The sequence below is a fragment of the Zophobas morio genome, unplaced genomic scaffold, assembly GCF_036711695.1.
Source record: "Zophobas morio isolate AGI-343-1 ecotype UQ-CSIRO unplaced genomic scaffold, CSIRO_AGI_Zmor_V1 ptg000011l, whole genome shotgun sequence".
In the NCBI taxonomy this organism is placed as follows: domain Eukaryota; kingdom Metazoa; phylum Arthropoda; class Insecta; order Coleoptera; family Tenebrionidae; genus Zophobas; species Zophobas morio.
In genome coordinates, this window is record NW_026972116.1 from 13,872,981 (window position 1) to 13,896,645 (window position 23,665).

The 23,665-nt window shown below is 33.9% G+C and overlaps 5 protein-coding genes across 7 annotated transcripts; 3 read left to right on the plus strand and 2 right to left on the minus strand.

The window, feature by feature from the left end:
* Nucleotides 1-7: 7 nt before the first annotated feature.
* Nucleotides 8-6,033, plus strand: LOC135126996 (tudor domain-containing protein 5). The gene is made up of 9 exons (XM_064053278.1): nucleotides 8-276; nucleotides 325-510; nucleotides 565-677; nucleotides 729-926; nucleotides 975-1,179; nucleotides 1,230-1,417; nucleotides 1,474-1,618; nucleotides 1,672-1,884; nucleotides 5,720-6,033. Exons 1-9 carry the CDS (start codon nucleotides 274-276, stop codon nucleotides 5,837-5,839), a joined length of 1,371 nt encoding a protein of 456 aa, XP_063909348.1. The 5' UTR covers nucleotides 8-273; the 3' UTR covers nucleotides 5,840-6,033.
* An 8,751-nt stretch (nucleotides 6,034-14,784) lies between these two features.
* Nucleotides 14,785-19,401, minus strand: LOC135126999 (peptidyl-prolyl cis-trans isomerase-like 3). 2 transcript variants are annotated; one of them, XR_010280159.1, is made up of 6 exons: nucleotides 19,298-19,401; nucleotides 19,014-19,250; nucleotides 18,846-18,964; nucleotides 18,664-18,801; nucleotides 15,002-15,224; nucleotides 14,785-14,939 (listed from the first exon to the last, which is right to left on the minus strand). XR_010280159.1 is itself a non-coding variant. In XM_064053282.1 (5 exons), the coding sequence occupies exons 1-4, from the start codon at nucleotides 19,298-19,300 to the stop codon at nucleotides 18,672-18,674; spliced, it is 489 nt and encodes a 162-aa protein (XP_063909352.1). In that variant the 5' UTR covers nucleotides 19,301-19,401; the 3' UTR covers nucleotides 14,785-15,224; nucleotides 18,664-18,671. The 2 variants fall into 2 exon arrangements, 1 of the variants encoding a protein (XP_063909352.1); XM_064053282.1 differs by having other exon boundaries at nucleotides 14,785-15,224.
* On the plus strand, nucleotides 15,974-16,900 carry LOC135126998 (3-oxoacyl-[acyl-carrier-protein] reductase FabG-like). Its single transcript, XM_064053281.1, has one exon. The coding sequence runs from the start codon at nucleotides 16,064-16,066 to the stop codon at nucleotides 16,829-16,831; it is 768 nt and encodes a 255-aa protein (XP_063909351.1). The 5' UTR covers nucleotides 15,974-16,063; the 3' UTR covers nucleotides 16,832-16,900.
* Nucleotides 16,925-18,730, plus strand: LOC135126997 (tubulin alpha chain-like). Its single transcript, XM_064053280.1, has 6 exons — nucleotides 16,925-17,088; nucleotides 17,134-17,356; nucleotides 17,408-17,709; nucleotides 17,766-17,936; nucleotides 17,983-18,339; nucleotides 18,390-18,730. The coding sequence occupies exons 1-6, from the start codon at nucleotides 17,077-17,079 to the stop codon at nucleotides 18,654-18,656; spliced, it is 1,332 nt and encodes a 443-aa protein (XP_063909350.1). The 5' UTR covers nucleotides 16,925-17,076; the 3' UTR covers nucleotides 18,657-18,730.
* A 365-nt stretch (nucleotides 19,402-19,766) lies between the features above and the next one.
* Nucleotides 19,767-20,985, minus strand: LOC135127000 (transmembrane protein 230). Of its 2 annotated transcripts, XM_064053283.1 has the most exons (3): nucleotides 20,734-20,985; nucleotides 20,531-20,678; nucleotides 19,767-20,447 (listed from the first exon to the last, which is right to left on the minus strand). In XM_064053283.1, the coding sequence occupies exons 2-3, from the start codon at nucleotides 20,634-20,636 to the stop codon at nucleotides 20,077-20,079; spliced, it is 477 nt and encodes a 158-aa protein (XP_063909353.1). In that variant the 5' UTR covers nucleotides 20,637-20,678; nucleotides 20,734-20,985; the 3' UTR covers nucleotides 19,767-20,076. The 2 variants fall into 2 exon arrangements, with proteins under 2 accessions (XP_063909353.1, XP_063909354.1); XM_064053284.1 differs by lacking the exon at nucleotides 20,531-20,678 and having other exon boundaries at nucleotides 20,723-20,985.
* Between the last annotated feature and the right edge of the window lie 2,680 nt (nucleotides 20,986-23,665).

The window sequence follows — 23,665 nt, forward strand, 5'->3', positions numbered from 1 at the left end:
AGTTGTAAACAGTTCGTGACAGAGTTCCACAAATAAAAAAATGTTCGTTTAAATAGTACTATATTATTTGCTATTATTATTTCAACGGCCCTTTGCACTGGAAGATTCAGTTCTTGCTCTGCATAGTATTGAAGCTGAGGACAAAATCTGAGCAAAGAAAGATTTCGATTTTGTTGATAAACAAGTCTTCGGTGACATAACCTATAAAGTGTAAGTGGTTGTTTTGCTCATTGCAAAAAGTTAATTCTTTCAAACATAAATTTATCAATCAAGATGGTAAGTAAAATGAGATGTACTTTCAAATACTTATAAAATCAAATTTAGGCACCATCGCAGGAATCCGAAACGAAGTGTATTATAACGGGGTTACTTACTTCCAACCCACTAAGATGCACTATTAAACAATTGTGCAATGATTTTTATAATACAACAGGTTATAATATCCCTTTCCGAAAACTAGGTTTTTCCTGTGTGGAAGAATATCTTCGATCAATCCCTGGCACTGTTCGTGTATGTATTATTTGTGCTTTTATATTCACTTTTGCCTCACTATGAAAACTGTAGATCATTGGATCGGGTCCTTCTGCCGAGGTGCAGGGTGTGGTAACGCAAAACTCAGCCCACATAAATATAATGGTCGCCAAGCAGAAAAAGGATAGCATTCCAGCACACAAAAGGTAGCATTTACATACAATTTTCTAATATAAGTCACCTATTTACTCTTCCAGAAAAAATGTGAAAGTTTATCAACAACCTAGCACCAGCAACGTATCAACAAATAACACCACAAAACAACATTTTCATCACGCAGAATATGATGATGAATATAAATCCAAAATCCCCAAAAGAATTCAAAACAATCTAAGAAAACTAATAATGCGTTTTCCTAATGGCATTTGGTGTACAAAGTTACGCCAAGAATACAAGTAAGACTTATTTTTTGCTTTACAGGAAAATTTCAACTTTGATTTCAGTGAAATGTTTAGAGAAGACCTCAACTATGAAAAATTTCACTTTAGATCTTTAATTGAAATGTGTACAGACTTGTCAGATATTTTTCGCTACATCCAACCAACGTCAGAGGATTTTATTTTGTATGATAAGGCCAAAGCTATTCCATCACTAAACCAAAATGAATCAGCTAATGAAAGTAGTGACGTGGAACAAGTTGAAATTGATGTAAGGATAAATTTGCTGTGAGATGCTCTAGTGGTAATAAAGTGTTTTAGTGGTCTTTAGGTTCAGAATTAATTCCAGCTGATGTGGTTCAATATTTGGATGAAATTCCGCGATTTTCGCTTAGTGATATAATGCTAGGTGATTATCTGGATATTAATATTGGAGAAATATACAGTATTGATCAGTTCTGGGTATTTCCAAAATATGGTGATATAGAAGTAATTACTAACGAATTAGAGTAAGTAATATTTATGAGATGCTTTCTGAAAATTATAATTCTGTATGATTTTTTAGGTCATTATTTAAAAGGGAACGAAATCGTTATGTTGTTCCAGAATTATTCTTAGAAGTAGGGTTATATTGCACCGTTTATTATGCAAATAAATATCATAGGTGCGTAATTAATGAGTTGTTGCCACGAGCGCCTGGTTATGTAAAGGTTTGTATTTTTTTTTTACATTTTACGTAGTTCATGAATTAGAATATTTTTAGGTGTTTTTTATTGATTATGGAAGTGTAGGAGAAGTGCCTGTTAAAGATGTGTGGTATCTTCCACAACAGTTTGCTCAGTTTCCTTGTCAAGCAATCAGTGCTCGACTGTTTAAAGTCCAACCAAATATGGATAGCAATCAAACTACTTTTAAATTTAAGGAGTTAGTGAAGCAAGCGGAATTAATAGCAGAAGTCATGACAGTTGAGAGACAGGTTTGTCACTATATTCATAAATTGACAGTTTTAAGAGGGATCCTCACGTTTGGCGCTTATGGATTGTCATTTTTTTTTTTTTTTAATATGGTTAAATCTACATCACGTATCTTTAAAAATCAACATTTCAGTTGTTTATGGAAATTTTAGAACGCGGTTTCCACCACTATTTTCAGTTTATAAAACTGCATAAATTTCGTGGAAAACATTGCCGACTTTTTTGTCGGGAATGAGAGATGAGAGAAAATACAAGATTCTTCGTTCGACACAAATTCTTTTCACCGTACAGTGAAACCTCTCCACAACGGACACCCATGGGGAATCCAAATGGTCCGCTGTGGAGAGGTGTTCGCTGTTGGGAGGTTTCAGTGTATCTCATTTCCAACAAAAAAAGTTGACTGTGTTTTCCATCGATTTTAGAGTTTTATAAACTAAAAACAGTGCTCAAAACCACATTTCAAAATGTCAATTATTAATTGAGATTTTAATTTTTAAAAATACGTGACATGAAAATTTCACCAAATTAAAAAAAAAAGCTGATAGTAAACTGTTAAAAAAACCTCCCCACGTTATACCGGGTGTCGGGAAAATGGCGGATTAACTCTCCGCTGCGCTCTTAATAATCAACTGGTGAGTCTGGGAAAAATTAAAATAGTAAAACAATCCTTCTCACATCTTGGTGGAGTTATAATGATTTTAAAATTGGTTCTTGTGCTACGTTTAACAACTAAACATTCGTTATCACAACAACTAGTAATAAAACTTTTAGTTAATATTTCTCGCGCCCATGACCATGTTTAATTACCATTTCAGTTAATAATTTTCTTCTGAAATAAGAAATAAATCTTATTACAAATAGTATAACAAAAAAATACGATTAGCTATTTATTTTTCTTTTTTAAACGCCTTCAGACTAATTTTGGCAAATGGCATATTATCTAAGAAAATAGAGGGCGGGTGGGCGGGGCTAATTCTTGTTAAAATAATATTGATTTTGGCAAATCACATACTTCCTTTCTAAGAAATTCAAGGGTGGGTGGGCGATACTAGTTTCTTCTAAGATAAAACTGATTTTGGCAAATAATATAGTCTCTAAGATTCTACTAAGATATCGTATTGCCATTAATTAACAGTATTAAGAGTAGTCACTAGAATGAAGAGGGGGTTTCTGCTTGCTTAGAAGACTGTGTAGCTAAACTCGCCCCGGCCATCTCCTTTAATCATTCCACTGATTTATTTTATTTATTGTAAAATGGGAATTGAATTTTATTTTGACAAGTTGTGGAATCTAAGATTTAAAACAAAATCAGAAGTGGCGCGCTTTTTTTCTTTTTTTTTTAACGACCGAGATTCTATTAGTTCCCATTCCCACTCTACTGAATAATTAACCCCGCCCACCCACCACGCCCCCATTTCCCTCATTCATTTTGTCTGGTGTGAATGAAAGGTGGATCTTTTACTGAGCAGAAATAAAATCGTTAGAATGAGAATAGCGCGAGTGGGCGGGAGTAGTACCTGCTAAGATAAGAATAATTTTGGCAGATGATACACCCTATAAGAAAATAGAGGGTGGGTGGGCGGGGCTAGAACTTGCTAAGATAAGACTGAACAATACTATGGGTAGTTACTAGAATAAAGAAAGGGTGGGTGGGCGGGGCTATTACTTGTTTATAAGACTCCGTAGAGAAAAACTAAACTCAACCCCTCCCCCGCCTTTTATCCATTTCACCAACTTCTTTTATTTACGATAAAATGGGAATTGAATTGTACTTTGATAAGCGGTAGAATCTAAAATTTAAAACAAAGTTATAGTATAGTGAAAGGTGTAGACATGGTATATTTAAAATTTCATAACAATAACTTTGTTAATAACGGAGGTATTATATTCTGAAAATACAAGGTGTCTCAGAAATAAGTACATTAATTTTAATCAGTTATAGAGCTCATTGAACTCAACAACTTTTTTTAGTAGAGTTTTGTCAAGAACTTTGTAATTATCAAGTTAAAAATTGTTAAAGTTATACCCCAATTAAGGTTACCCGCCCATGGATCCTCAGTCACCCATGGACACTAATAATTATTATAATTAATAGTTTATGGTCAAAAACAGTTACTAGGATACGTATTTTCCTAATCTTGTCAATGTGACAAACATTTAGAGAGAAATTGAAAATCCTGCTCCCTAATGGCGTACGGAATTTCATCGGCCCAAATGTGGGTGTTGAACACCTTCCCTCGTGTAACCGACCTCATCAGTTGATGGTATAAGAGATACAAAATTTGCTTGTTCGTTTATTTTTCTATTAACCCACTCAAAAGTTTTGCCTACGTGGTAAGTCTGTTAGTTTCAATAACTGAACTTTCTGGTCCTGAAAGGGGTACATTTGTTGTCTGAGTATCCTCCAAATACTACTCTCCGATACATCACACTAGACAGTGATACGTGCTAGTGCCCGGTCGAGCTTCGACACTCTTCAAAACAGCCTCTTCAATATTAGCAATTCTATTACTACGTAACTTACCCCGATCCTGAGGTGCCGGTTTAAAAGATCCGTACTCTCGAAAATGCTGCAACGTTCTTAAAACTGCGCACATTTGGCAGACGATTTGGGAGGTTTTGTGAAAAAATTCGTTGGGCGCGAGTGCCGTTTCCCCGAGCTTCACCGTAGGTTAAAACGATATCGGTGCATTCCAGATTTGAAAACAAAGCCATTTCAACACATTTCGTCTATAAATTAGAAATCTGTGCCAAACAAACTTTAAAGAGACAACGTTTAATAAAAACATTGACATAAAAATGATTGTCAGTGTCAAAACGGTAGCTACGGTACCTTCTTCATTGTTGTAGTGTTGCTATTATTTAAGTTATTATTTAAGGTGAACATAGACGGCTCGTGAATATATGGGTGGGAAAATTCAAAATTCGACTTGAGTTTTCGAAAAAATGCTAGATAAAAAAGTTGTTCCGTTTCACGAGTTCTGTTACTGGTTAAAATTAATGTACTTATTTCTGAGACACCCTGTATATTGACAATCTATAAGCGCCAAATATGAGGACTTTTATTTTAAACCTAGCATATTTCATATGGGTACAGTGTTATTTTGTATAGAAAACAGTAACATTTTTGTATTACATAGTCAAAAATTGCACACGCCAATGTGTGAAATTAAATGGTATTAATTTTGAATGGTGCATATTTTTGTCAAAATGCCACTTTTGAAAAATTTTATCATATTCAACCAAAGATATTGAAATTTGCATTCAACATACAATTGTTGACATTTCGAGCTTATGGTTTAAAATCCGAATCAAAAGATGGTGCTTTAAAACAATGACTAAAAAAGAATTATATACTGGAGAAAATTTCCGTTTTATTTCCATTATTAATTATTAATAATTATAAAAACAAAATTTCTATAACTATCCCTAGAAAAATAAAATCGAAACGTTATCGAATTCCCTATAAAGTGGTAGCGAAGTGGACTATCAGTCTTTCTATACGCTTTAGTCATTTTTGAAAAAACTTTCTAAAACTCGTTTATTTCGGTTAACGGCTTAGAAAAAGTTTTTACAATTAAATAACAAAAGCTTTTAATATAATTCTGATTAAGGTTATAAAATCGAATAAAATAGCTGTCAATTTGTGTAGTAGGAAATAACAAAAATTATATAATTGGAATCAATTCAACATTTTTTTTTTTAAAGAAATGTTAATCTCAGATTCCTAAGTTAGTAGATTACATGCCCAACTAAGTGAGTTTAAATTTCAAAATAAATAAAATACTCTTTCTGTATGTAACGGTACCTACCACAGTAATTATTTTATAATTTTAGAGCACGAAACTAGAAATTTATTTGGCCGATGTTACGGATCCAGGTGGCATATTTTATGTCAACGACGCCCTGGTGGAAAAGGGCTATGCCGAGTATTGCAAGAAAGAAGATACCAAGTAATTATGGGAAACGAATGTGTATATAATAGTATATAATATAATACTCACCCTCGAATCTTTTTTTAATTTATTTTGTTAGTAATTTAAGTTAATTTTGAATTTGTGTGATTATTAGTAATTATTTTAGTATGTGACAGCACAGAGTTGGTTTTTTTTTTTTTAATTATTATAATAAAGCGAATTGCTTTCTCGAAAGTGAAGCGTTTTTTTATGTTACTCTCATTTCTTCTTCTTCACTCAAAAAATTCTTCAAAAATTTGTAAACAACTTACTCAGGTTCTTTTAAATAAGCACTTTGTTAACACTAACTACGTAACAACTTGTACCTACTGGTGACGATTTACCTAGTTTTGGCAGCTTCTTTCAATCAAAAAATATATTACAAGTACAGTTTATTAAATTCGACAAGTATAAAAATATCTTAACAATATAACGAGACAATTAAATCATCACTTGAATAAGCAAAAATAAATAAATTACGAACACAAAGGTATCACAATACTGGCAACGGTTAGAACCGAATATTCTGTTCTTCTGTCACACGAGCTGGGGGTTCAACAGCAGACGAATTTCGAGGTTTCGCAAACTGGACGGTTCTCAAGACCTTCATGAACTTCTGCTGGTCTGAAGAACTGTTGACACCTCTCCAGTAAACGGTTTGAACTGCGTTTCTTCCAGCAATGTAGCGGGTAGCAGCACCAACCAAGTTCTTGCCTTGCATGTTGACTTTTTGTTTGGACTTTTGTGTTCGTTGATTCAAACCACTGCTTTCGCTGTGAGTTGCGAACTGATGTTGAGCTTCTTCAGGCGTGCGGAATTTATACCAATTTCTAATCGGGTTTATCGTACAGGACCGGCTTTAGTCAGTTTGGTGATGTAATCTGCATGCGCAAATCCAGAAATTAAAAATACAGACATGATATACACACGTGGTAATAGGTGATAGATTTGTCGGAATACGGAGATACAGTATCTAGTTTTAATTTCGGATTTTACTGCAATTATTCTAGTGATTTCGTGTTAATAATAGATTAGTGTGCTGGGAACCTGTAGTAAACAATGCTAGATAACGAAATTAATCTGCGTTTAATTTTATCACCTGAGATTATTCTCAGCATGGGCCGTTTTTGTGGTGCGTAAACTTTGAACTTTACACGGATCATTGATAAAAATTAACGATTCACAAGAATAGTGCATATCTGGCTTTACGTAAAAACACATATCGCTCTAAATATCTGCTCATTTTTATTTATTTCATTTTTGTCATTAGATAATTTAAGAATGTAAATAACATTCATCATCAAAATTTCAAATAAAATTAATCTACTTCGTCTGCAAAACTGTTTCCTTTATAAAAAAAAAACGCAATATATCGAAATTAAGGACAACAGCAACATTTCGATTTCACAAAACGCCCATTTTTAGTCGTAGTGGCAAACTTTACCTCTTTTACTTTTGAGTGTATTTGAATTTATTATTAGGAAAATTTCCAGAACTTTTACTTAATTCAAAAGCGATATAAAAAATGTTTTCGTAGACGTGTTGTTACAAAATATTAACGCAATTCGTCGTTAAACTATCAAAATAAACATTTACAAAAATGTGAAACAGACAGGGGTGACCTCATCTGCTGTGTTAAAAAGTGTCATCAGCAATTAAACTTACGCAAAAATATTTATTGATAACATTAAAATGTTGGTCCCAAGTCCTCTTCGGGTAAAGAACGTCCTAAACAAAAGACGTCAGCAGATGTTGTGCCTACGATAGAAGCACTTATTTTAGTTATTGTTTATAATTCGATTTTTAAACAATAATAATAAACAAAGAGAAATGTGTAAGCTGGTTAAAGAGTGTTGTTGAATGACGTCTGTGCGCTGAAATTATCAGACTTTGCTACGGTTTGTCAGTAAAATCTTCCGGACACGCGTTCCGCTCCTGCAGAGAAACTTTCTACAATAAATCAATGATGATTCAAATGAACAGAAATGATTGTACGTAAAATTAAGTCGGCTAATTACGCAAATAACCCTTATGATACTTTTACGTAATGTTTACAAGATAATGGATGAAATTTTTATGATCTATTTGTTTCCAAGTTAATTAAAATAAGTGTTCTGATGAGAGCGTCGTCCTGGTAAAAGGAATATTTCGGAGATTGTTTACAGAAACACCAATTTAAGCTTCAGTTTCATGAGTTTCTTAATTTTTAATTCAAATAATTTGGATATATTCGGTTTTTATAACTGTGTTTTCATGTTTTGTGAAATTAATTATCATAAAACTCTCTCCGCTTTTTCTTATCAATGATATATTATTGCGAGTTTAATTTATAAACTGATATAAAATACTCATTACCATATTTTTAATCATTTTAGTTCGATCAGTTCTTGAACTTGTGAATATTCTATAAAATTTTATAAATATTGCTTACTTGAAAACAAAATGATTCACTAATTTCCCAAATTATTATCTCACTAAATTTTCCCGTTGTTTATGACGGTGGTTACAATGGATGATTTCGAAAGGGGTAATTTAAACATTTTGTTTCATAAAGATTCACAATAAAATTCTATGTGAAATTTACATATTTTTGGAAAATATGTTCTTAAAATTTTATTCCACGGATGTAATATAAGTAAAATAAAAAAGAAAATAGAAAATGTACGATAAAATGTTATACAAACTTAAGGTAACTGAGGTATTAGACAGAGCTTCCCTCGTCTCTGGGCTAGGTATAACTCGATAAATCCAGCTCCTTCCAAAAAATATTAAATTCTTTTTTGGTGAATTTTTTAAGAATCTCTTAGTGAAAGTAAAGACGTATTGAAATTGGTACGTAATTGCAATTTCATAAAACGATACAGTTCTCAACGAGTGTAATTTTGACTATTCCACAAACAAGTGCAGTTTTTGTTTTATTGTTTGTAAATTCCGGGTTCATGTTAAGATTTTAACTGTTCATGGAATTTTTGCAACAATAATGGAACCTGTTCCTGTAAAACACGTGGCAGGAAATTCACTTATTTTAAATGAACGATGCATCTAAAAGTATTGGATGTTTTTACTTAAGTTACTACATTATCCACATTTCTCTCGAGATTTATAATAATAGTTCATTTATGATATTTAAACTAATCTCAAACGTTTATCTATTTTGAGCGAAATGAAGTTTAAATTATCAACAGCCAAATAACATCGTAGACCGGGGTTTAATTTGTGTTTTTGACCGTACTTAATACTTGCCTATTGTGTTTATTTTAGTAAATATCATATAAGTTCTTTATTGTTTGAAATTCCTGAGTGTGAAGTAATTAAATGTTGCTTGCTCCATTTCTTGTAATTCTAATATTCATGTACTTATCAAATTCAAGAAAGATAGGATAGGTGGCGAAAGCGGAACACACGGTTTCTAGTTTAAGTTCGGGTTTTTTTTATCATTTGTCCACATGAATTTTTAATTGAAGACTTCATAGGGAGACCAGTGTCCTCGTGAAAGGCGTAGCTTGGTTAAGTGGCTGGTTATTTTGCGAATACCGGGTACAGTAATATGCGGTAGGTTTTTTGGGCATAGAAAAGAAGAATAAAACAGATTATGACGAGGAACTTAAATTCCGCTCTCGTTACAACATCCTCTGCAGTATGTTTTCTGATTTCTCGATTATCATAATTTAAATTTGTCGTCACTCGACTATTACCATCCAGTTACTTTACTGATTATTTATTTTTTTATTTAATTTGTGGTATTCAAGTAGTTGTTTTGATTTGTAATATTTGATCCCATCTTTGAAGGGTTTTTGGAACTGGGAAATAAGTTCCCAAATAGCAACAGTTTTTGTCCTCTCAATAGGTAATGGAGGAATAAAGAATTTTGTCCTCCATATATTGCTTATTTTGTCTGGATGTTTGGGTTATTAACCCAACAATTAAAAGAAATATCACTATTTAGTATTTAGTTACCTTGTATGGTAATTACTTCAAAAACCAACCTTTTACTAAAATCGCCGAACAGAGACAGCAATAACGTGATTCAGGCGTGAACAACAAACCTAACATTGCTATTGATTAGCTGACACGTATCTTGAAGCCTCAGTAGATTTAACTGAATTTCATCACGAGCTGTTCATGCGCCTTCCATGTAATCACTGCATATGTTAGACGATCGTAGTATGTGTCATAACGATAGAATATAGTTGTTGCCATCGTAATTATGCATTGCCTCGTGTATCCTAATCTCATAATTTGATTCTTTATTTTATAAACAAAAAATTTGTATACTCTATCCTGGAAATTCATAACTTCCAATTTTAATTTCAGAAACTAAATCAATTGTATTAGAATTAAATTTATAGAAATAATTCATTTCCGATAATTAAAAATTCACGTCACATTCAAAGATAAACGAAGACAGATCATTTTTTTAATATCCGTATCTGTTTACTGCACTTTGTACCTACCTTAATATAATTTTTTCGAACGCGTGAAATGTTGGTATTCAAAGTAATGAAAATCACAAATTGACTGCGTGCGCAATCACCAGGTAATCATGCAAGGACTGCCTGTACCTATGTGATCTGATTTAGTTGAAACCAGTTATAGTGAACCAAGAGTTATAAGGTTATATGGCCATCATAAAATCATCCCATTGTGTCGAAGTTAAGTTGTTTACAATAGAAAAGGTTTTAGGGTCGTAAATAACGTGTCCACTGCAGCTCGACCGGGTCTTGTGGTTTCGTTCAGGGGCGGCTTTCACTAAATATGAAAATCCACCACTCCACTATATCTTTAGTACCTGTAGCCGCTGAGGGTTCCGAAATAACCACTCGCTTTGAAAGCCGGCCCTGTTAAATATGAGCAAGAAATGTTTAGAAGATGATTTATTGCCAACCGGTAAGCTTAGTGCGAACCACACAAAGGGGGTATTTATTTGCGGTCAACTACTTTTATGATGGCCATATAACCTTATACCTCTTGGTTCACTATATTTTGTTTTTATAGGATTTTTCATAGTTGTAATATTAATTTTAATTTACAGATGTAATGACAGGAATGAGCAATTACTGGTATGTTGATAAATGAAGTAATAATAACCGCCGTAAAACGATAATCACATGGTAACTTAATATTATTTTCACGACATAACTAAATTAAGAGGGATAAAAAAGTTGATCTGCAGTTATTTCAGATATATTGCTTTAAAAAATTGGTCGAAAGCTATTTCGGCAGAACTTCCCTCGCCCTTGAAGTATAATCGGACAAATCCAGATCTTTAAAAAATATATAAAATTTGATTTTTACAATTTTCGTTTTGTGATAACCTCTGTCAAGTAAAAACCAGAGCCATAAATAACGCCCCCGCTACTCCTGCGCCGTGCGGACAATGTAAAATATATTTAAAGCACTTAACTAGGGAGACAAAATGTCCTTCAGCACTAGGTAATAGCAATCTGAAGCTCAAGTGTTTATTTATGTTTGTACATTAGAAGAATGTCACGTAGAATTCGTTTGATTTGAATGAGTTTGTCTTCTCAAAACAAAGGACTAAAATTATTGATTAAACCACACTCGAACAAACTATGCTGAATATTATAATTCTTATATTTTCGAGAAAATTGGGTGACTCGTTCTTAATTTGACCAATTAAAAATGATAACTCAAACATCCCGCCTTAAGTTGACACGTGAAAAAAATATACAGAATAGATGGAGGATACAAAATTATTTATTCCTCCACTGACAAAAAAAAAAGCTGCGACTAAGTTGTGTTGATTGAAGACACGTCTTAATGTTCAGCTACAAAAAAAAACTTGCCTAACTTTGAATGAAATCAAATTAAACGTTCTAAATCAAGACAAATATTTGAATACACAAATTTAATAAAAACAAAGAAAAATCTGAATTAAGGTAACTGGATGCAATTACACAAGTTATTACGGACGTGTGGCGGCAAACTGAAATTATGGTAGTCAACAAGAGAACTAAATTTCAATAAAACCCTATGTACTGGGGTGCACAGCGACAACGGCACCAGAGCGCTATAAGAATGTGGCGATCGAACTATCTCAAAATTACGCATAGGGGGGCGTTGTAGCACGAGCGAAGTTTGGGGCTCCTGGTCGTGGCTATTCTTCTACCCGCCAAGCCGCGAGCGTCACGTCATCCCGACCGCCCCTGACTTCTATTCAAGGCATCCTTTGTGCAAATGGTGCGACCGTCAGCTCGACAAGGAACCGCGCACTCCGCTTCCGCCACGTGATCCTGTGTTATTTATTTCAATTCCATTTAAATGTTCAATTTCTATAACCCTGATATTAAACTACGACCGAACAAGTGTTAAAGTTTCAAAAGAGCAATAAACATTTAAATTCGCCATACACTCTCGTGAAATTTGAAACGGCAAAGAATTCTTATCTGAGATTAGGATTAGACATCAGACAATTTATATGATGCCACTGTCCAAGTGATTGGTTACTTAAAACAATTAGCTTTGAGAAAAATGTCTCGATGATCTAATTATGAAAAATTTAAGTCCATGATATTATGAATTCTACCGCACTTTCACGATCCTTTTCCCAGAGCGGGACAACGTTAGGTTGATTTAACTGCCGTAAAGGAATTAAGAAGTGTTATAATGTAAGACTTAAGTATAAGCATCCAGAAACCTTATTCATAATTTGACTAAGTGAATTGCATGGAATCTCCTAGCAAGTGCTTTATCTAAACGAACTCCTGACTGTTAAATTGTGTTACAACCAGTTAACGATTAAAATCCTGACATGAACTGTGAATTTACAAACAATAAAACAAATTTACACCACGTGTTGGCGTCGGTTGAAAATTCGCATATTTCCGCTTGGAAAAACCGCAAGAATTAGCTACGCGTGTTGGGGAAACTGTGGCGTCTTCATCGATTGTATTAACTTTCATTAAACAAAGGCTTTCCCCCTTTTTTTTCTAACTACCAAACCAACTAAACTTAACCTAGCTAGTTTACTACATGCTTCCGCTCACACACCAAACAATAGTGACGCCACAGAACAGAGTGACGCATCTATCAACGCTCTCACTAGATGCTCCCTAGAAATTCCCCTAGAAGAGCTTCCAACTACCAGAAAAGAACTAAACATGGTTGCCTATGTATAAGGATTTTCTTGATGAAAGATTTTTTCAAATTCAAATTATTCAAATGCGATTTCGCGCCGTTGTTTTTTTTTTCAGCGCGAAATTTTAATTCAAATTTGGTCACCACAACCTCATCAACATTTTTGCAAGGACACGTATATCTACTTGGATTGGTGCAGTGTAATACTAAAAATAACAGTATTGTATTCCCAAAATTTCTGGGAACATGCAGTGAGCAGTAAAATAAATTGACTCATTCATTAATTTTTTGGAGCTCGTTCTTTAAGCAAAACTAAAAAATATGAATAATGATAAATCACAAGTAAAAACTCATTATTTTTTGCACATTTTGGGTAAAATTTATTCGGCAAAATTTTGATCAGTTTTTTGGGATTGATAAAAAAATACATTTTGATTAAAAAGTTACCATGCAAATTTAAAAAATACTCATGCAGTGTTAGATCACAGTACAGACTCATCATATTTTGCACGTTTAAGATAGAATTAATTCAGCAATTGTTTGAGGTGATGTCATCAATTTTTTAGGGGGGATGAGCAAGTACGTTTTGATAAAAAATTTATTGCATATGATAACTTTAAAATTTCTCCAAGATTTCAAAGCATTCGGTTTTGCAATTCCTGATTAAATCAATAAAACAAATTCACGCATTCATACATTTTTTTGTCACCCTGTACAAGCAAATCCAAAAAATATTAACGGAATGATAAATCACAAGTGCAAACTCATCATATTTTGGACATTTTAGATAGGATTTATTCGGCAAACTTTTGAGCTGACGTCATCAATTTTTTGGAGGGGATAAGCAAATATATTTTGAGTAAAAATTTACTATCCTTATCATAACTTCAAAATATCTGCAAGATTTCAAAGCATTTGGTTTTGCAGATTCAAAATTAAATTGTAAAATGTTGTTTATAATATTGATTTTTTTTCCAAAAATCTGGACGTTTCGGGTAAAACTCAACACGAAACTACATGTGTAGGACTTGATTTTATACAATTTAAAACCCATTTACTATATACAATTTTGAAGTGACGTTATCGCATTATTGGTGGGGATGATTAGACAAATTTTGGTTAGCGTTTTATCATCTGCACAATATTTCTAATATAAACAATCGGCTCAGTCAGAGATTAACTGTCTAAGAAAAATGGGGACGACAGACAGACAAACAGACAGACAGACGGACAAACAGACAGACAGGCGGAAACGGGAGACCTATCTGTTCTTACTCTAGGGGTCATGAAAGGTCGAGAAAACGTAAAAGTAGAGAGCCGGCCGATGGACTCGATTACAATTAGCCAATAACACGTGACGTCACGCTGTGGCGGGAACTCAGCGTTTGACAAGCGCCGTGAAAATTCGTAAGCGACAATGTTAACATTTTCGCATTTTATTTAAAAGTGTGGATATTTATCTAGAAAATAAACACGTCAGTAGCTTCTTTCATATCTTTTCTGTGTATCAGGGTGCTTTTTTTGGCGATTTGAGTTTAGAAATACATAATAACAATAAAAATACAGAACGCTGTTTTGGTCTGAATTCCTCGTCACCCAAAATACATCCGTGTTTTAAGCGGTAAATCGGAAATTAATATTTTCGTTTGAGGTTAATGTGACGGGTTTAAGTGAAGATGTGTGATTTGTTTTTAAAGTATGGATAATTTAAACGGCGTAGATCCTTATATAATGAGTGCAAGTGATTTTAATTTGTGTTTACACGATGTCCCTACCATAACAATGAATACCATTCTAAACTTTTTTATTTTTGGAATAAGTAAAATAACCTACAATGAAATTCGTGCATTCAAAAGTCTAGAGGCATTTATTCAGTTTTCTCTTTTTTAAACGACTGTGTCTTTCAACATTACAAGTATTATGAGTGAATTTATTTTGATATCCTAAATTTTGTGATGGAACATAATCAGGCTGGTCCACATCCGACAAATCTGCAGGTTTACCTAAAAGAGCATCAATGTAGTAATTTATTAGAAACTGTAAACCTAATAGGTAGTTACTGTACCTAAAATAAAATAATCCGAACAAATATAGGAATACTTTACTTTGGCTTCGTTAAATCCACTCGTTTCAAGGCTTTTAACCAAAGCTTCCGCCTTTTTTTCCCCATCCTGTACATATTTACCTGTATTGTTGCTAATTGCTGGGAAAGGAAAATAAAATTTGTCCGTATTTCTGGTGCTTCGATTCGCGCAACCCACAACAGCACAAAATTTAGGCATTTTCTCCTAAAATACAAAACATTATAATATTAAGATGCTAGTGTATTTAAAAAACATTGATGTACATTAACACAGAATTAATTTGCAAAACAAATAATATAAGATGCAACGAAGTTAACCTGTACATCACATTGGAAAACATTATTTTTTAAGGATATTCAAACGTTATGGTGCGTTTTACAGATATCTACACACTCTAGAAACTGTAACAAACTTACCAAACTATAAAAACACAGTTGACACACTCTCAAATTTAAATGAATTCCGAAAATATTAGCATTGACTCTTATGAGAAAACCGGCTAGTTGTCAAACGCTGCCATCTTGATGACCTCGGATGACGTCAGTGTATTTGGCTAATACTTCCTTTCCTTACGCTCGGGAAGTAAAAAGATGTCATGTTACGAATTTTTAAATATGATGTTGGGGAAGTACTGGGTCGAGTTTTTAGCCAATCATTTTTTCAATTATAATTTTTATATTTAACACACGTGTGTCCATAGTTAAGTACCTCGTTTACCGGTTCTTATTAAGTAGGTAAGTATGTATGCTACAAAAATGAACAAAAATCCAAATATTAACTTCAAACATAAAAAAACTGCAATCTAGCTGTATTATTAGTTATTACCAACAAACTGTACATACAGCTTATCACTGTGTAAACACAAATTCTTATTTACACATCCACTGAATAAAATAAACATTTTATTTATTGTCTCTCTCTAACTACTTGTAAATTGAAATCCTCTGTTTTTCGACCTTGAACAAGCTACTAAAAAAAACATAGAGGTTAAAATAATCAGTCGACAACTCAACAAATAAGTGTACAGATTCCACATTTCCACAATGAATTTCGCAGGAAAAGTGGTTTTAATCACAGGTGCCAGCTCCGGAATAGGTGCTGCAGCGGCCAAACAATTCGCCGGATTAGGTGCCAGCCTAGCTTTGGCGGGAAGAAACCTAGATAACCTCAAACAAGTCGCCTCAGAATGTTCCCCTGGCAACAAAGCACCACTCTTGCTAACCGGAGAACTAACCAACGAAAAAGACACCGAAGAAATCTTCCAGAAAACCATCACACACTACGGCCGCCTTGACATCCTCGTCAATAATGCAGGTATAATAGAAACCGGAAGCATCGAAAACACCAACGTCCAACAGTATGACAGAGTCATGAACACCAATGTTCGCTCCTTGTACCATTTAACCACGCTAGCTGTCCCTCATTTGGTTAAAACCAAAGGCAACATTGTCAATGTTTCTAGCGTAAATGGTTTGAGGGCATTCCCTGGTGTACTGGCGTACTGTCTGTCCAAAGCGGCAGTTGATCAGTTCACCAGGTGCGTCGCACTGGATTTAGCCCCAAAGCAAGTCAGGGTTAACTGCGTTAACCCAGGGGTGACGATTACCAATTTACACAAGAGGGGCGGCATGAATCAGGAGCAGTACGAAGCTTTCATTAAAAGAAGCAGTGAAACGCATGCTTTGGGGAGGCCAGGGAAACCAGAAGAGGTGGCACAGACCATCGTTTTCTTGGCTAGTGATGACGCTAGTTTCATCACGGGGGCTACAATACCTGTTGATGGTGGAAGACACGCCATGTGTCCCAGATAAACCTGAATAAGACTGTTTTGTTACACATAAAATGTGAACATATTTTTTGAATAAACATTTAACAATAAATGTCTTGTCAGTCAATCTTTTGAAACTAAAAATTGTCATGATGACATCAAAAGTCAAAATGTGAAATTTTTGTCAACCCATTCACTCGTTCGGCTCTATTCTTGTCTAAATTTTTTGTAAAACGTAACTTTTAGTGAAGATTTACTAAACCAAATGCAGTGGAAACACGACATATAATGCCTTCCAATGTAAGCATGATCATTTAGAAAATCACACTTCTGATACAGTTTTAGAGAGAAGTCATTCAAATACACATAGGACAAGCTGGAATTCAAATCGCAAACGCCTGTTGGGAGCTATATTGTTTAGAACACGCCATTCAGCCTGATGGTTTACTTTATCCCGGTTATCACCGAAACCAAAGTGATGACAGCTATAACGCCTTTTTCTCGATTTCTGCGGCCGGGAAAGCTGTACCACGGGTCGTAATGGTTGATTTAGAACCGACAGCGATAGGTAAAATTGAGAATATACTCATTCACGCAAAGTATTTGGTTTCAATTTAAGATGAAATACGAACGGGTCATTATCGACATCTTTTCCACCCCGAGCAACTACTAACAGGCAAAGAGGATGCAGCTAATAATTACGCAAGAGGGTATTACACTGTAGGTAGCGAAATGATAGATTTAGCTTTAGATAGAACGCGAAAAGTAGCAGATGATTGCAACTCTTTGCAAGGATTTATTTTTTTTCGTGCTTTCGGGGGAGGTACAGGGTCAGGATTTACTACGCTCCTTTTGGAGAGAATGACAATGGACTATGGAAAAACAAGTAAACTGGAATTCGCCGTTTATCCTGCACCACGAGTACACTTTACAGTCGTAATGCCGTGTAATGTAATAACAGAAGCTATTTTCTGCAGATATCACCAGTAATTGTTGAACCCTATAACGCTGTCCTTACAACCCACGGATGTATCGAGTACGAAGATGTCTGTTTCATTATGGATAACGAGGCAGTTTATGACATTCTAGCACGAAACTTAGACGTTCAAAGACCCACCTACACCAATCTTAACAGACTTTTAGGACAAGTACGTCGGTGTTAAATGTGTTTTTTATAATTTTCAGTTATTTTAGGTAGTGTCTGCAGTTACAGCTTCTCTGCGGTTTGAAGGAGCAGTTAATGTAGATTTAGCAGAGTTTCAAACAAACTTGGTGCCTTATCCCAGAATTCATTTCCCGTTAATAACATATGCCCCATTTGTATCAGCTACAAAAGCATATCATGAACAGTTGTCTGTGGCACAGTTAACAAATTCTTGTTTTGAACCGGCGAACCAAATGGTAAAATGTGACCCCAGACACGGAAAATATATGTCTTGTTGTTTATTGTATCGCGGTGATGTGACACCTACTGATGTAAACAGCGCTATTCAAAATATCAAAACTAAAAGAAGTATCATGTTTGTGGACTGGTCACCCACTGGTTTTAAAGTAATTTTCTTTTACAGTGGTGTATGATGTATTGTTTTTGAAACTTTTAGGTTGGTATTAATTATCAACCTCCTACAACGGTTCCTGGCGGCGATTTGGCAAGAGTCACAAGAGCAGTTACCATGTTATCTAATACTTCAGCAATTAAGGAAGCATGGCAAAGAATAGTGCACAAATTTAACCTGATGTATGCAAAAAGGTCTTTCATACATCATTATGTTGGTGAAGGGATGGAAGAAGGGGAATTTACTGACGCCAAGGAAGATTTAACTGCTTTGGTGTTGGATTATAAAGAAGTAGATAGTGATAGTGTCTAATACCTACATTTATTGTTAACCTTGAGCCAACGGATTTGCATGAATTGTAATGCTATTTATTCTTATGTCATTTAGAGGTCTGTAATTTTTTTGATTCACTGGTACCTTTTCCAATTCATCTAGTGTTTCAAATCCATCTATAACCCTACAAAACTATGCATAAAAGAAATCTATCAACGTTTTACTTACTTTGCAAACATTGTATACTTTAGGTCTAGATGAGGCTGGGCACCGTAGGTTATAAAAAATTGGCTACCATTTGTATTGGGACCGTTATTTGCCATTGACAGCATTCCTCGGGTAGAATGCTAAGACAACCATGTTTTGTAAACTCTTTACATACATTGTAATTAATACCTTGAGTTGCTCTTTAAATTCATCTTCAAATTTTCTGTCCCATATCGAGGTGCCGCCTTTACCCGTGCCTGTGGGGTCACCAGTCTGAACAATAAAACCTTTAATGTTTCGATGAAATAAACAGCCGTTGTAGTAGTCGCTAGCACATAGTGCTAGGAAGTTTTCACATGTTTTTGGACAGGATTCGCAAAATAGCTCGATTTTTATGTTGCCCAAATCGGTATGAAGTGTCACAGACTGAAATAAAATCGTTTAATGGAAGAAAATTTGGTGTATGGTTTTACCATATTTTTTTTTGTGTTAATAATAGGAGCAACAGGATCTTGTTTACTTTTCCACTTTTGAAAATATGACAGCTGTCAACGTTTTGACAGACAGATTAAGAACCCGATTGTCGGGCAGTGTTGCCAGATATGTCAAAAAGCGTTACTGATGTTACACTATTGGAATCTATTTTGTGATTTGTGAATCTATTGAAAAGAAAAAAATGTGGGAAACTTAAAACGAGATAAGTTAAAATTATTCTCAAAAGTTATTTTTGATTAAAAATTTACAAAAAATACTAGACTTGAATCTAAAATGAAAAAGGCTCATTAGATTGCGATCATATTCCAATTAGATTTTCTCAGATTTTTTATGTTAATGTAGGGACCCTAGGAACCATAGTTTCATATGCAAAAAGACCCTAGAAATTAAAAAAAAACTTTAATAACTTTTGGTTACGTACACACCGACGTACAAAAATTTGCCAAATTGTTGCTTCCAAATAGTTTATTTAAATTAGGTACATAATAAATATATTTAAACCTACTAAGGATTTGTTTTAAATTTTTCCATTTACCCATAAATCTAAGCAATGGAAACTTCAACTAAATTTACCTATTTAAACAGTAGACTTAGAGAAAGGCACCACTGAAACAGTCTGTAGTGTTTGTTTACATGGACTACCACAAAACACTACATAAGAAGTCTACAAAACTTAACACATTCTAATTCAGGTACTTTGTCTATGAAAAATATAATACTGTATTTTATTAAAAATGGCTAACATAGTTACTCCAAACTAGTCAAACTCTGGAATATCATCAAAAGAATATCCAGGCACTTGTTTATAGGCATAATACGCAATGCGAACATGATACGCCCCCGGAATGAACATAAGCAAGCCCAAAATAATCATGGGCCACATTCTGTCGGAGTAGTTAAGTATGATGTGGCCACTGACCACCAGTGACCCAAAAATTAGTAAAAATGTGCCTACTACGAGCAGCAATGTAGCCAAACATATTGCCTTCCATGGTACTTTTTGCGTGGGTGTCACAAACTGTGCATCAACAAATCCATTGTCCTTATCAGTTGGTGCCAGCTTTGTGTAATCTACATGGTCATAGTCCCGTCCCCTTCGCCTTGACATTTTAAGATCATCCAGATACTCTGTAAAATAAGAGATTTTACTAAATTATCCACGACGCAGACGTATAAAAGCTAGTAAATGCTAAATGTGAAGAAGAGTTAACCTGTTATGGAGTGTAAACTCATTGTCGGTAATAGAGAAATCTGACTAGTTGGTATGCGTTCGCTATAATCGGACGATAGATGGGGACTTAGTGATTTGAAATTCATGTTGGGTCAATAATAGAACACTCCCTTTATTTAAATTATAAGCTAAAATAATAGAAATGGCCTTTATGTAAAGTCTACAAACATACCTGCAACATACGTCCAACACATTGGGTTCTAACTGTAATGCATCTACAATTGTTCTTGGGAGAATTGGGGGTTTTGTGGTGTGACTTCCACAATGTTTTGGGTGTTACCTACTTCTTTTAGTTATGGTTTGATCCAAATCAGTAACTCACTATTTATTACACTAGTACTGCTTGCCAAATCAGCACAACTTAAATGAAAATTATTCAACTCCACGTAACAGAAACAGGTCGTGCACGATATTTTCGTGGCGAGTTTTAATCAATAAACTCGGACAGTCGAATACGGGGTTCTAAAAAGAGAAAAGATAAGTTTCTTTTGAATTGTTGTAAAACCTTAATTTTCAAACACAAATTTTCAAATTTTATCTACATTTAAATATGTAATAAATAAACAGCACAATATAAATGTCGCTGAATAAATTAATAAATATTTGTTGTTATCAGACAAAAATTTAATCAATGTTTAATAAATTCTGTATCATATTTTACTTCTCTTTTGTGCGAATCCGGTGATTTAGCAACTTTATGAAAATTGACGTGCTTTATAAGTAACAGCAATGAAATACAGCCATATAATTAGTTACATGTATATATGTATCGAGAGAGCAATAAAAACACGATCAAAGACAGCCGTGAATTTTTGAAGATTTGTTTTTGATCGTTTCATTTTCAAGTTAAATTTTTAATTGGACGATGATTCGTCTACACACATGGCTGTCTTTTTTGATCGTATTTTTATTGCTCTCTGGATACAAATAATTAATAATCAGTTTAAAACTGAACAGATTAGAAATTTTTTTAATTCGATAAAATAACAACTCAAATTTGGGCAACCAAAAGCACTGAAACACCTTGCGGTACTGAAGACTATTTAAGTGTGCAAAAATAGTGTTAGTTTTCTTTCTAGAATTAGAAGGTTTCGAAAAAAGAAACCCACTTGTAAGTCTCTGTATTTTGTGGAAAACCGGCTTTAACGTGAACTAATAGCTTTTGTATTATTAGTGACAACATGAGAATGTTATTTCTGTAAACTTTGTGCGCTACAAGCTACAAGCGGTGAAAGTAAGGAAAAATCTTGATATAATTAACAGATGTTTATATTACAAATGGGATAAAGTTAAAATTAACCTGTCGCTTTGAAAAAAATATTGTAAATCTTAGAAAACTATTTTCAAATACATATATCATCAAATATGGTTATAGCAACTCTGCTATAAAGTAAATATACAGCAAGCAGTATATGTGAAACCTAAGTAAAAAAAAGACAGATGAAATAATGTTATTCTATACTCAGCAATATAGTATACATCAAATACATGTAGTATAGTTTAATAGAGTTTGTTCTTGTAACTGAGTTCTTCAAACAAATGCAAATTCTTAAAAAAATATATGAACACACTTGAAGGCTAACACGTGCTACTAATCAATAGATCCTGTTTATCAACTACATGTAAAACAGCCCCATGCGTGTAATAACAGGTTTCCTTTCTTTTGCAACGTTGATAATTTGCGCATACTGAAAGTTATAAGGCTTTCTTTCCTGGATGTTTAAACGGAGGATTGAAAACTTTTGCGGCTGAACTGAGACTGTCATGGCAAACATTAAAACAAACCAAAGACGACATCCATTATGTTCAAGTTTTGTAATAACTCTTTACTCTAATCCCCTTGCTTGAAAATCCATCCCGAATTAAAGAGATCGCACCTCAGAAAGCACTGAAAGCAGGTATTCATTAACACCAAAACCACACTAACTAAATCCAAGAAAATGTTGATGTTGTTGATAGGGAAACTGAAGGGCAACAGAAAGAGTTGTTGAACTTAAAAAAGAAAGTTCAGATGCGGGCTCGGAAATTAAAAAAAATCCAACAAAATCTAATTCTTACAAGGTAGCAGGAGCTGTTGAAAATGGTAGTTTTAAGTTATGCTTATTTTTACATGATCTAGTTTCAATATATGTAGTATAATTGGGCAGCTATGTACCTACTCGATTTAAAAAATATAGATGCTTTGTATTTTCGGTTAAGAAGTTCACAATGAGTCTCAGAAAACTTATTGGTAACCTTTTGCAGAATGAAAAGATAAATGAGGTTGCGGGTGAAATTATTTTTCTGACCTTTACGAATAATCAAAGGAAAAATAGAACCCAAAGAAATGACCATATGGATTCGATATCTCTATGTGTTGAATTTTCCACATCCTGGCAGATAAAGGATTTCTACGTACACTTTAATCAAGCTCTTTTACGAAGCCATAGATGATCAAGGGTTTCCAAAAACACACACAGTTTTTACTTAAACTTATTTGTAACCACAGCATTTGCTTCTCTAGAAAAGAGAAAATGTAGGAGACGAAAATTTGAAGTGACAGCATTATCTAAATAGATATTAATATTTATTACTTGCATTACTGTTTTAGATCAGGCATGGAATTTGACGTTCGAGCCAGAACTTGTAATATTTGTAGTCTGCACAAACATTTTGAGTGGATTTATACACAGCGTTGTTTTACATAACAGGATGTTACTTAATTTTAAAAACTAAAGCAACGTAAAACGTCCAAACGTTTAAAGTTGTATAAAACTTATTCACGGTCGAGATGTCTCTGCGAAAACTGCGTACTGAAATAAGAAGTTCGGATTTTCAGCCTGTACCTGACGTTTCAAACTTAATACGACATTAATAAAGAAGTGGTTAATAAGAGTTGGAACTGAAATCCATAAATAATACAAAGACCGTTCGATTTCGCTCGTATAAAGGAGCTGTATTTTTATCATATTATGATATCAATATTTGGATTGTAACATTTGCAAATCTATAACTCGTGATCTGATAAAAAATAAAAATAAAACGGGAAAACAATATGGTTGTGAACAGCAACAGTGGACAAAAAAAGCTTCAATAACTGACAACAAGGCACAGTTTTACAAATATAACGTAATAT

Coding starts and splice junctions, on each gene's coding strand:
- LOC135127000 (XM_064053283.1), bottom strand. CDS start 20,636: ATGAATTTCAAATCACTAAGTCCCCATCTATCGTCCGATTATAGCGAA. Junction 20,448..20,530: donor GAGTTTACACTCCATAACAG/GTTAACTCTTCT, acceptor CTTATTTTACAG/AGTATCTGGATGATCTTAAA.
- LOC135126997 (XM_064053280.1), top strand. Junction 17,357..17,407: donor TTTAGAACCGACAGCGATAG/GTAAAATTGAGA, acceptor TTTCAATTTAAG/ATGAAATACGAACGGGTCAT. Junction 17,937..17,982: donor TTAACAGACTTTTAGGACAA/GTACGTCGGTGT, acceptor CAGTTATTTTAG/GTAGTGTCTGCAGTTACAGC.
- LOC135126998 (XM_064053281.1), top strand. CDS start 16,064: ATGAATTTCGCAGGAAAAGTGGTTTTAATCACAGGTGCCAGCTCCGGA.
- LOC135126996 (XM_064053278.1), top strand. Junction 1,180..1,229: donor TGGAACAAGTTGAAATTGAT/GTAAGGATAAAT, acceptor AAAGTGTTTTAG/TGGTCTTTAGGTTCAGAATT. Junction 1,885..5,719: donor TCATGACAGTTGAGAGACAG/GTTTGTCACTAT, acceptor TTATAATTTTAG/AGCACGAAACTAGAAATTTA.
- LOC135126999 (XM_064053282.1), bottom strand. Junction 18,965..19,013: donor AATTTAAAGAGCAACTCAAG/GTATTAATTACA, acceptor TGGTTGTCTTAG/CATTCTACCCGAGGAATGCT. Junction 18,802..18,845: donor AAGTATACAATGTTTGCAAA/GTAAGTAAAACG, acceptor ATAGTTTTGTAG/GGTTATAGATGGATTTGAAA.